The 13,147-nt window shown below is 42.9% G+C and overlaps 1 protein-coding gene across 2 annotated transcripts in view; it reads right to left on the reverse strand.

Annotated features, from left to right (window-relative positions):
• LOC140200087 (copper-transporting ATPase 2-like) overlaps positions 1–13,147 on the reverse strand; it is a 143,649-nt gene that overhangs the window by 39,044 nt on the left and 91,458 nt on the right. For both annotated transcript variants that reach the window (XM_072262832.1, XM_072262833.1), the window contains exon 12: positions 8,210–8,344. In XM_072262832.1, coding sequence (XP_072118933.1) covers positions 8,210–8,344 — 135 coding nt within the window. The remainder of the gene's footprint in view (positions 1–8,209; positions 8,345–13,147) is intronic.

Here is a 13,147-nt window from a genome sequence, read left to right on the forward strand (position 1 = left end):
AATGGATTGAATATATAACCCCAATGCGAGCAGACTTTAGATGACTCTCCTAATGATTTATACTGCTCTTCTCATCAACACAGTAATATTGCTAACGTAAGCACCCCTAGTCTAAATGTTTGTTTTTTTTTGTTTTCTTTTGGAAAATAGAGAATTAACACAAGTAAAGGGAAAGATTTGGGAAAGGGATAAAAAAATGAAAAAATTAAGTAAATAAGTACATAGGGATTGGATAATTATGTCTGCGGGCAGGAGCAAGCATGAACAAATTAGGATATAAACACCTACAATGGTTGATGCATAGGCTTATATACAACATTTTGGACCAGTGGAAATGGTCCAGAAGGGTTATATGGAAACTATTATTACCATTTTTCTTAACAACTAATTCCATTACTTAGCCTAATAGGTTAGATTTACCACAGTACATAATTATCTATTTAAATGTTTATTTTCCTTTTATATCATCTCAATGTGTACTTAAGAATGTATAAATAATTGTAGTTTTATACATATAAAAAAATGGAAAAGGTTATATGTGTGAAAAAAGTACATGATATTTGTGAATTCCTTATCCAAATAAAAATAAAATTAAAAAAAAAAGAAAAGTCAGGTGCTTTGAGCACAGGATGATAACACAGGATGGTTTCCAGACATTCAAATGCCTCCTGGCAAAGGTCACTCCATTCAAATCTTTCACTCTTCCCTAGGAGTTTTGTTAGGGGAAGAGTGATGTCAACAAAGTTCTTACAAAACTTATGATGATACCCAACCATTCCTAAAAACCTTCTCAAAGATTTCTTGTCGGTCAGAACAGGAACTTCAGCAATAGCTTGAACCTTGGCCTGTATAGAAGCCAGTTGGCCTTGGCCCACCACATAACACAGGTATGTAACTGTGGCATGGCCAAACTCACTTTTAGTGAGGTTCACAGTAAGATTGGCCTTGGAAAGTCTGTCAGACCATTTTTCTACAACTGCAATATGCTCTTCCCATGCGTCATTCCAGACCACTAAATCATTGAGATGAGCTCCTGTGCTTTCTAACCCACTAATCACTGAATTGATCATTCTTTGAAATGTTTCTAGAGCATTCTTCATCCCAAAGTGTAAAACATTGTATTCACACAGTCTAGACCGTGTCACAAATATTGATATCTCTTTAACCCTCTCTGTTAAAGGAACACCCTGGTATCCTTCTAACAAATCAATCTTAATAAGGTATTTAGCCTTCCCCACTCTATCAATCCAGTCATCCATTCTCTTTCTTTGTTCTTTCTTGTTTCTAATTTCTTCTCCACCCATTTTACTTTTCTCAAAGTTCACTCTGTGAAGATACCATTTCATAGGCTTGGCTAAATTCATAATGATGTCATTCACTGCACCTGTGCACCATTTCAAAACACCAATTAGTCCCTTTACTTGTTTTTTTGGTTTTGGGTCCAACCGGTGGACCTTATCAGTAATATTTTCCAAAACAATGGAATTCTGACATCTTGGTGAGTCTAGATTCAATGGGTAAACATGTTTTTCCATTCCATTATCAGATTTATCGACTCCATTTTGTACTCCAACAATTCTCCCAGCCGCAATTCCAGTAAACAAGTGTCTTATTTTGACTCGACCATTTTGTAAACTTTCCTTAGCAAAGTCACAAAGCTTACTATATCCCAGACATCCCACCTCTCCCGGAACTTCCGGGAGTCTCCCGCATACTAATAGTGGCTCGCTGATGCCTGCAAATTATATACAATATCACGGAAATCAATTTTTTTGACAGCGAGCGAGAGAAAAGCAAGAGAGAGCGTGAGAGCGACCGCAAGAGAGAGCGCGCGCGTGAGAGAGTGCGCGCATGAGAGAGCGAGTGAGAAAGCGAGAGAGAAAGCAAGCAAGAACGCTTGAGAGCGCGCGAGCGACCACGAGAGAGACAGCGAGCGAGAGCGCGCCATTGCAGAGTGTTCCAGATAAAAATGTACATCACCCCAGACTACACTAAAGTGTACCCCTGCCTAATAGGGGTCAAAATAATGACATTGTTGCTCGCTGCGCTGTTTGCAACAGTGACTTTTCTATTGCCCATGGTGGGTTAAGACTGTAAAAGACATGTTGAGGTGAGTTTAACAAGTGTCATTCATTCACTAGCATAGCTAATGCTATTTAAACCAGCTGGCCAGCTGCTAAGGAGCTACTCTATTGCAGACATCCCACCTCTCCCAGAAGTCTCCGGCAAATTGATGGTGCTACCTCCCTGAAATGAGTTCTCGCAGGTGGGATGTCTGATATCCCTTCCAGAATTCTCTGAGTAGGGTCAAAGGTCCTTTTGGCCTGTAACTGAACACAGGTTCCAACAAATTACCCTTCATTGCCTTCTGAATCAAATCTCCAACAATAAATAAAAGGAGGGGAACCCCCTCGTTTCCATTTTCCTCATTTCTCACACAATGATGTCCACCTAAAGGCATATTGTAAGCCATGTTTAAAATTTCAGCCCTGTAACCTTTCAAAACCACCACGTGACTTGCAGGCACAGTGGCTGGTCTCCACCTCCTCATCAACACCCCATCTTTAAGGTAACATCCCACTGACTCTCTCTGAACCTCCTCTCCTGTGAGAGTTATCTCTCTTAAAGCCACCATTCCAGAATCTCGCTTCTGTTCCATTCCCTGATACATTCCTTTCTCAACAAAGACAAACCTTTCTTATACACCTTACCCTTATCAGCTGTACTACCCCCTAAGTCCTGCTGAAATCTGGAAGGTAGAAAGGTCTCTGACACATCATAATTTAAACCTGTGGTCTTGCTATAGGCCTCAACTGCAGCTTTGCTCATCAGCTGAATTGCTGAAACACTCTTATCTTGGAGAGCTGTCAACATGCCTCCATTGTTTATTAAACTTAGTACCACCATCAGGCTGATGAGAATATGAAAGAGGCTAAACAATCTCTTTATCAACTTTCTCCAACCTTCACTACACCTTGCTTCCATCACATTACACTGAATAACAGTATGACCTTGCAGGTGCTTACTTCCAAATGTCCAAACAAAATCCAACAAACTAGCACACCCTGTCTCAGCAGGCCTTTGTCCTGCAACCAGGGTCAAAGGTCGCGCAACCAATCCAGAGTGGTAAATAACTCTGCCTCTCTCTGTCCTTTCCAAACAAACCATCAATGATGAATGTCTCTCTCTGTCTCTCTTCAAACAGTTAATAGGGGCACTCCTGGATCCCCTCACACTTTCAACAAGGGATTACTTAGAGAAACAGGACAACACTGTTCTGTGAATCTGGCAATACAAATTTATGCTGGAAATGTGGTTTTCATACATTGCATTTGTGTGACCCACAATGCTGCTTTAATGTCAAAAGCACGGAGCAATCTCTAGACCATAAGGTAACCAACATTACTGGGTGATTATACTTTGCTACCACACTTATTGACAGGCAATATTAGCAAATTCTGCAGCTGAGCCTATTCACCTGACCCTGTTAGGTTGCAGAAGTTATTAGAAATACAAAGATTTGGCGAGGATCATTTCATGTTTGACTCAATTTTCATATCAAAATGCAACACCCCAAAAAATTATAATAGTCCTTGCACCCTGGCCGTTTGATTCTTAAGAGAAGATGAACTTACAAACAAAACCTCCCACCAAAAGCAGATCATACGCAAAAATATAGGCAGGAGGAAATAGTTTAGGTGATACAGAAGAATTTGCACTCAAACTATATTCACATAGTACAAAGACTTTAACAGCCAATAACCATGAAAGGTGTAGGAACCACAACAGCCAATTTGAATACAGCAAGGCTCCACAAACAGTAAATGCCAGATCATTTGTTTTAAACAACACCCCTAGGATGAATACTAGACAGAACACCAGCAGAACCACTGTGCTTTTCTGGCCATGTTGGCAGGAATTTAATACCCACTGGAGATGTAGATGGGGCCTTGATTTAATGTTGCATTATGAAAAACCGTCATTCGGACAGCAGAGTTCCTGGTGCTAACTGTCAGATGCTATCAAGTCCGGAGTGCTTGAGGTGTAAAGCTGGTGTATATTTTACAGTGACACATGAACGTTCATACATGTTTACTGTAAATTGGCATTTAGTTTGACCTGAAGTATTGACTGTTTTCCTTTCTACAGATCCTGTCTGACTAGCCATTAATGAATTTTTTTTATCACAGATTTCCAACATTTGTGGGTTTTTGATTTTTATCAGCTCAATTTGGTCTCACACAACCTCAGTGGAAAAAGCCTGCTTGCATTTACCCTATCTATACCCCTCAATTTTGTATACCTCGATCAAATCTCCCTCAACCTTCTACATTTTTGGGAATGAACTCCTAGCCCATTTAACCCTTCTCTACAGCTCAGGTCCTCAAGTGCCAGCAACATCCTTGTAAATTCTCTCCACTCTTTCAATCTTATTTACATCTTTCCTGTAGGTAGGTGATCAAAACTGCACACAATACTCCAAATTAGGCCCCACCAACATCTTATAAAATTTCAACAAAACATCCCAACACCTGTACTCAAAACATTGATTTATGAAGGCCAATGAGCCAAAAGTTTTCTTTATGACTCTATCTACCTGTGACACTGTTTTCACGCATGGATCTATATTTCCAGAACCCTCTGTTCTGCAACACTCCTCAGTGCCCTACCACTCACCATGCCTGGTTGGTCACTGCAAGGCACAGCAACTCACTCTTGTCTGAATTAACTTCCATCTGCCATTTTTCAGCCCATTTCACCAGCTGGACCAGATTCCGCTGCAAGCTTTGATAGTCTTCTTCGCCATCCAATACACCCCCAATTTTGATGTCATCCACAAATATGCTGATCCACTTTACCACATTATCATCCAGTTTGTTGATATGGATGATAATCAATAATAGACCCAGCACCGATCCCTACAGCACACCACTAGTCACAGGCCTCCAGTCAGAGAGGCAACCATCTACGACCACTTCTTCCACAAAGCCAACGTCTCATCCAATTTACTTCCTCATCTAGAACGCCAAGCAACTGAACCTTCTACGTGAGATCTTGTCAAAGGCCTTGCTACAGTCCATGTAGACAACATCCACTGCCTTGCCTTCATCAACCTTCCTAGTAACTTCTTCAAAAAAACTGTATCAGATTGGTAGACACAACTTAACGCGCACAAAGCCATGTTGGGAATCCTTATCACAAACAGGAGAAAACCTGCAGATGCTGGAAATCCGAGCAACACACACAGAATGCTGGAGTAACTCAGCAGGCCAGGCAGCATCTATGGAAAAGAGTACAGTTGAAGTTTCTGGCTGAAATCCTTCGACTATTCCTAATCAGTCTCCTTCAGTCCCTTAGTGCAGGGGTCCCCAACCTTTTTTGCACCTCGGACCAGTTTAATATTGACAATATCCTTGCAGACCAGCTGACTGGGGGGGGGTGGGTGTTCAAGTTCAACAGTGCGTGACAGGGAATGAGGAAAGGTGCAGCTGACTCATATCGTTTCATACCACCAAATCATATTGTTTCCTCACGGCCCAGTAGCACATGTTTTGCAGCCCGGTGGTTGGGGACCACTGCCTTAGTGTACCTTCCAATAATTTCCCGCTAGTGATATCCGGCTCACCAGCCTATAATTTCCTGGTTATTCTTAGAACACTTCTTAAACAACGGAACAACATTAGCCATCCTCCAAGCCTCCAGCACCTCATCCCATGGCTAAGGATGTGTTAAATATCTCTGCTATATGTCGGTCATTGGCTTCCTCTTGTGCCAAGGTGACTGTGGAGGAGCAACACCTTACATCCCATCTGGGTACCCGCCAACCTGATGGTATGAATATTGATCTCTCCTGGTAAACAAATTTTGCTCCCTGCCCCACTTCCTTTGTTCTCCACTCTGACCTTTTACCTCTTCTCACCTGTCAGTTACTTCCTCCTGGGTCTCCTCCTCCTTCTCTTTCTCCTGTGGTCCACTCTCCTCTCCTATCAGATTCCTTCTTCTCCAGCCCTTTACCTTTCCCACCCACCTGGTTTCACCTATCACCTTCCAGCTGGGCCTCCTCTCCCTCCCTCCAGCTTTTTATTCTGGCAACTCCCCCACTTCCTTCTCAGCCCTGAAGAAGTGGCTCAGCCCGAAACGTCAACTATCTATTCATTTCCATAAATGCTGCCTGACCTGCTGAGTTTGTCCAGCATTTTGTGTGTGCTGCTTTGGATTTCCAACATCTGCAGAATTTCTCGTGTTTATGATTTGCTGTTCCAATCTCAAACCGTGGACGAGACCTATCCTTTTCCATAATTACCTTAAAACTAACGGTATTATAATCAATAGATACAAAGTGTTCCCCACACAAACTTACATCATTATCCCGTCTCATTCCCTAGTAGCAGATCCAACATCGCACACTCTCTCATTGGGACTAGTATGTATTGATTAAGGAAATTTCCCTGAACACATTTTATAAACTCTATCCCATCCAGCCCTTTTATTGTATGGGAGTCCCAGTCAATATGTAGAAAGTTAAAATAGCCTATCACAATCTTATGTTTCTGCGATCTCTCTACAAATTTGCTCCTCTAAATCCCATGGACTATTTGGTGGTCTATAATATAATCCCATTAATCAGAATCAGGTTTATTATCACCAGCATGTGTTGTGACATTTATTAACTTAGCAGCAGCAGTTCAATGCAACAGATAATATAGAAAAAACAAAATAAAATAATAATAATAAATAAATAACAGTATACGTATATTGAATAGTTTAAAAATCATGCAAAAAAGCAGAAATAATATATATCAAAAAAGTGAGGTAGTGTCCAAGGGTAAAATGTCCATTTCAGAATCAGATGGCAGAGGGGAAAAAGCTGTTCCTGAATCACTGAATGAGTGCCTTCTGGCTCCTGTATCTCCTGCCTGATGGTAACAGTGAGAAAAGGGCATGCCCTGAGTGCTGGAGGTCCTTAATAATGGACGCTGCCTTTCTGAGACACCGCTCCCTAAAGATGTCCTGGGTACTTTGTAGGCTAGTATCCAAGATGGAGCCAGCTAAATTTACAACCCACTGCAGCTTCTTACCGTCCTGTGCAGTAGCACCCCCCGCCATACCAGACAGTGATGTAGCCCATCAGAATGTTCTCCACAGTGCATCTATAGAAGTTTTTCAGTGTATTTGTTAACATACCAAATCTCTTCAAACTCCTAAAGAAGTATAGCCACTGTTTTACATAAATGTAGTCATACCTTTCCTATTCCTCGGTTCTTCCCATGAAGCTTCACTACACGAGCTCTCCAGTCAGTCCTGATTGAGCACTGCCGCGATATTTTCCCTGACTAATAATGAAACCCCTTCTCCTTTAATCCCTCCTGTTCTACCATGTCTAAAAAAAATGGAACCCCAAATCACTGAGCTGCCAGTCCTGCCCCTCCTACAACCAGTTCTCACTAATGGCTACAATGTCATAATTCTGTGTTGATCCACACTGTTGACCACAGTTTGAGGATAAAGGGGAAGCCTTTTAGGACCGAGATTAGAAAAAACTTCTTCACACAGAGAGTGGTGAATCTGTGGAATTCTCTGCCACAGGAAACAGTTGAGGCCAGTTCATTGGCTATATTTAAGAGGGATTTAGATATGGGCCTTGTGGCTAAAGGGATCAGGGGTTATGGAGCGAAGGCTGGTACAGGGTTCTGAGTTGGATGATCAGCCATGATCATACTGAATGGTGGTGCAGGCTCGAAGGGCCGAATGGCCTACTCCTGCACCTATTTTCTATGTTTCTATGTTTCTATGTAAGCTCATCGGCCTTTCATGCAGTACTCCTTGCACTGAAATATACTCAGCTCAGAACATTAGTCACACCATGCTCAACCTTTTAATACATGACTTTGTATGTAGACTTAACAATATCTTTCTCCACAACAACTCCACCATCTGTTCTGGTACTCAGGTTCCCATCTCTCTGTAAATCTAATAAACTTTCCCACTAAGATATTAGCCATTCCCTCTGTACAGGTCCCACCTTGTGTACCTTTCTATGTTTACTGGTTTCAGTTGTCATCCTAGATTTACAAAGAATGCCATAAAATAAGGCATTGTCCAAAAGTTTTACAAAACAGTGGCATTTGCTTTACCCTTACATTAAAACAAATTGCACGAAGCCTTCGAGCCCGACACTCTGTAGTAGTAGATCCTGGAGGCTACTTACCGACAAATGTGTTTTCATGGTGTCGAAGTTAACAAAACCAATGACGATCCAAGTGATGAGAGTAACCACAGAGACGAAAACAATAAAAGGAATAAAATATCCACTCAGTTTATCTGCAAGTTGCTGAATTGGTGCCTGCAAAAAATCATAAAATGAAATACAAATTTAAGATATGTTTTCATGTCAAAAATGTATTACTGCCAATTTCCATGAAGATTATTATCTATATTGTTTTTATCTTTGTCTTCTGACTCTCCATTCTCTGCCAATTTCATACAATATACCATAAGAGAACAGGAGTTTTAATAATTAATGTAACATCAGAAGAATTTTGGTGTCCAAATGTAGTTGTTTAAACTGCTAATACTTTCCATAAAAATTTGAAACTAAATCTCTAATGTATAGCACTCCGTCATTTGTTTTTAATGTCTCACACAGAAAGTATGTACATTTTTTACATTGTTTGTCACACCTTATAATTCTCCAAAATGAGATAATAAGAATTAAAAATTATAAAGAATGAAGTCCTAATGCTTAAATAGAAAAGAGTCATGTTCACACAGATACATTTAGATTTCAATATAAGCACACAATTGTGATTTCATTATTACTTTGAATTTAAATAACTTGAACATTATCATAGTTGCAGTGTTTATTTCCTAATAGAAATTCTAACACTGCAAATACTCAGATGAAATTACTTATTTCAGATTAATTGAGTATACTGTGAACACTCAACTTCATAAACTAAGAACAAATTACTTCGATCTAGAACTTGGTTTTTGTTAGAACTGGAACATAACCATGTCCAAGACAAGATGCAGGTGCCTGATAATCAGAGTACCATCGCAGTTTGCTGTGACAACCTCATTACAAAGCTGTGGATTCTAGACATAGCTTCATAGAACATAGAATAGTACAGCACAGTACAGGCCCTTCGGCCCACATTGTTGTGCCGACCCTCAAACCCTGCCTCCCCCCCCCTTAAATTCCTCCATATACCTGTCTAGTACTTTTAAATTTCACTAGTGTATCTGCCTCCACCACTGACTCAGGCAGTGTATTCCATGCACCAACCACTCTCTGAGTAAAAAACCTTCCTCTAATATCCCCCTTGAACTTCCCACCCCTTACTTTAAAGCCATGTCCCCTTGTATTGAGCAGTGGTGCCCTGGGGAAGAGGCGCTGGCTATCCACTATCTATTCCTCTTAATATCTTGTACACCTCCATCATGTCTCCTCTCATCCTCCTTCTCTCCAAAGAGTAAAGCCCTAGCTCCCTTAATCTCTGATCATAATGCATACTCTCTTAACCAGGCAGCATCCTGGTAAATCTCCTCTGTACCCTTTCCAATGATTCCACATCCTTCCTATAGTGAGGCGACCAGAACTGGACATAGTACTCCAAGTGTGGCCTAACCAGAGTTTTACAGAGCTGCATCATTACCTCGCGACTCTTAAACTCTATCCCTTGACTTATAAAAGCTAACACCCCATAAGCTTTCTTAACTACCCTATCCACCTGTGAGGCAACTTTCAGGGATCTGTGGACATGTACCCCAAAATCCCTCTGCTCCTCCACACTACCAAGTATCCTACCATTTACTTTGTACTCTGCCTTGGAGTTTGTCCTTCCAAAGTGTACCACCTCACACTTCTCCGGGTTGAACTCCATCTGCCACTTCTCAGCCCACTTCTGCAACCTATCAATGTCTCTCTGCAATCTTTGACAATCCTCTACACTATCTACAACACCACCAAACATTGTGTCATCTGCAAACTTGCCAACCCACACTTCTACCCCCACATCCAGGTTGTTAATAAAAATCACGAATAGTAGAGGTCCCGGAACCGATCCTTGTGGGACACCACTAGTCACAACCCTCCAATCTGAATGTACTCCCTCCACCACGACCCTCTGCCTTCTGCAGGCAAGCCAATTCTAAATCCACCTGGCCAAACTTCCCTGGATCCCATGCCTTCTGACTTTCTGAATAAGCCTACCACGTGGAACCTTGTCAAGTGCCTTACTAAAATCCATATAGATCACATCCACTGCACTACCCTCATCTATATGCCTGGTCACCTCCTCAAAGAACTCTATCAGGCTTGTTAGACACGATCTGCCCTTCACAAAGCCATGCTGACTGTCCCTAATCAGACCATGATTCTCTAAATGCCCATAGATCCTATCTCTAAGAATCTTTTCCAACAGCTTTCCCACCACAGCCATAAGGCTCACTGGTCTATAATACCCGGACTATCCCTACTACCTTTTTTGATACAAGGGGACAACATTCGCCTCCCTCCAATCCTCCAGTACCATTCCCGTAGACAACGAGGACATAAAGATCCTAGCCAGAGGCTCAGCAATCTCTTCTCTCGCATCGTGGAGCAGCCTGGGGAATATTCCCTCAGGCCCTGGGGACTTATCCGTCCTAATGTATTTTAATAACTCCAACACCTCCCCTGCCTTAATATCAACATGCTCCAGAACATCAACCTCATTCATATTGTCCTCACCGTCATCAAGTTTCCTCTCATTGGTGAATACCAAAGAGAAGTATTCAATGAGGACCTTGCTCACTTCCACAGCCTCCAGGCACATCTTCCCACCTTTATCTCTAATCAATCCTACCTTCACTCCTGTCATCCTTTTGTTCTTCACATAATTGAAGAATGCCTTGGGGTTTTCCTTTACCCTACTCGCCAAGGCCTTCTCATGCCCCCTCCTTGCTCTTCTCAGCCCCTTAAGCTCCTTTCTTGCTACCCTATATTCCTCAATAGACCCATCTGATCCTTGCTTCCTAAACCTCATGTATGCTGCCTTCTTCCACCTGACTAGATTTTCCACCTCACTTGTCACCCATGGTTCCTTCACCCTGCCATTCTTTATCTTCCTCATTGGGACAAATTTATCCCTAACATCCTGCAAGAGATCTCTAAATGTCCATAGTACATTTCCCTGCAAAAACATCATCCCAATTCACACCCGCAAGTTCTAGCCTTATAGCCTCATAATTTGCCCTTCCCCAATTAAAAATTTTCCAGTCATCTCTGATTCTATCCTTTTCCATGATAATGTTAAAGGCCAGGGAGTGGTGGTCACTGTCCCCCAGATTCTCACCCACTGAGAGATCTGTGACCTGATCTGGTTCATTACCAAGTACTAGATCTAGTATGGCATTCCCCCTAGTCAGCCTGTCCACATACTGTGACAGGAATCTGTCCTGGACACACTTAACTAACTCTGCCCCATTTAAACCCTTGGAACTAATCAGGTGCCAATCAATATTAGGGAAGTTAAAGTCACCCATGATAACGACCCTGCTATATTTGCACCTTTCCAAAATCTGCCTCCCAATCTGCTCCTCTGTATCTCAGCTGCTACCAGGGGGCCTATAGAATACTCCCTATAGAGTAACTGCTCCCTTCCTGTTCCTGGCTTCCACCCATACTGACTCAAAAGAGGATCCTGCTATATTACCCACCCTTTCTGTAGCTGTATTAGTATCCCTGACCAGTAATGCCACCCCTCCTCCCTTTCCCCTTCCCCATCCCTTTTAAAGCACTGACATCCAGGAATATTGAGAATCCATTCCTGCCCTGGTGCCAGCCCAGTGTCTGTAATGGCCACTACATCATAATTCCATGTATGTATCCAAGCTCTCAGTTCATCACCTTTGTTCCTGATGCTTCTTGCATTGAAGTACACGCACTTTAGCCCTTCTACCTTACTACCTTTACACCCTTTATTCTGCTTCTCTTTCCTCAAATCCTCTCTATATGTTAAATCTGGCTTTACTCCATGCACTTCTTTCACTGGTCTATCGCTCCAGATCCCATCCCCCTTGCAAATTAGGTTAAACCCTCCTGAACCATGCTAGCAAACCTACCTGCAAGAATATTGCTGCCCCTCGAGTTCAGGTGCAACCCATCCAATCTGTGCAGGTCCCACCTTCCCCAGAAGAGATCCTAATGATCCAAAAATCTAAAACCCTGCTCCCTGCACTAACTCCTCAGCCACGCATTCAACTGCCATCTCCTCCAATTCTTACCATCACCGTCACATAGCACTGGCAGCAATCCTGAGAACACCACCCTTGAGGTCCTGTTCTTCAGCCTTCTGCCTAGTTTCCGAAACTCACACTTCAGGACCTCATCCCTCTTCCTGCCTGTATCGTTGGTGCCAACATGTATCACAACTCCTGGTTGCTTTCCCTCTCGTACCAGGATGTCGTGCACCCGGTCAGAGACATCCCAGACCCTGGCACCCGGGAGGAAACAAACCATACGGGTGTCCTTCTCACGTCCACAAAATCTCCTGTCTGCTCCCCTGACTATACAGTCCCCAATGACGACAGCTCTCCTCTTCTCCGTCCCACCCTTCTGCACCACAAGGTCAGACTCAGTGTCAGTTGGTCAGTCGTCCCCACCAACAGTATCCAGGACAGTAAAGTTATTATTCAGGGGAACGGCTACAGGGGTGCTCTGCACTACCTGTCTACTCACCTTCGCTTTCCCCCTTCTGATTGTCACCCAACAACCTGCTTCTGGCAGCCTAGGTGTGACTACCTCCCTGTAGCTCTCATCTATGACTGCCTCATTCTCCCTTATGAGTCAAAGGTCATCCAGGTGCTGCTCCAGATTCCTTACACGGTCTTCCAGATCGCCCAGCCACATGCACCTGGCAGATGTGACTCTGCGGGACAGGGGACTTCCCCCAAGACTGCCACATCTCACATGAGAGGCACATCACCGTCTCCGGAGGCATTGTAAAGACTAACTGGGAACAAGCTCATCCTCCGCTTCTTCTCGTCGAAGCCTCAGAGCTCCACTCCTTCACCGGCCCACTCACTCAGTGGCCGCTCCGCTCGAGCTACCCCTCTATTTATTTGTTTGAGCTGTTCAAACTGCTTGGTCACCTGACCTCGATTG

The sequence above is a fragment of the Mobula birostris genome, chromosome 7, assembly GCF_030028105.1.
Source record: "Mobula birostris isolate sMobBir1 chromosome 7, sMobBir1.hap1, whole genome shotgun sequence".
Taxonomy (NCBI): Eukaryota; Metazoa; Chordata; class Chondrichthyes; order Myliobatiformes; family Myliobatidae; genus Mobula; species Mobula birostris.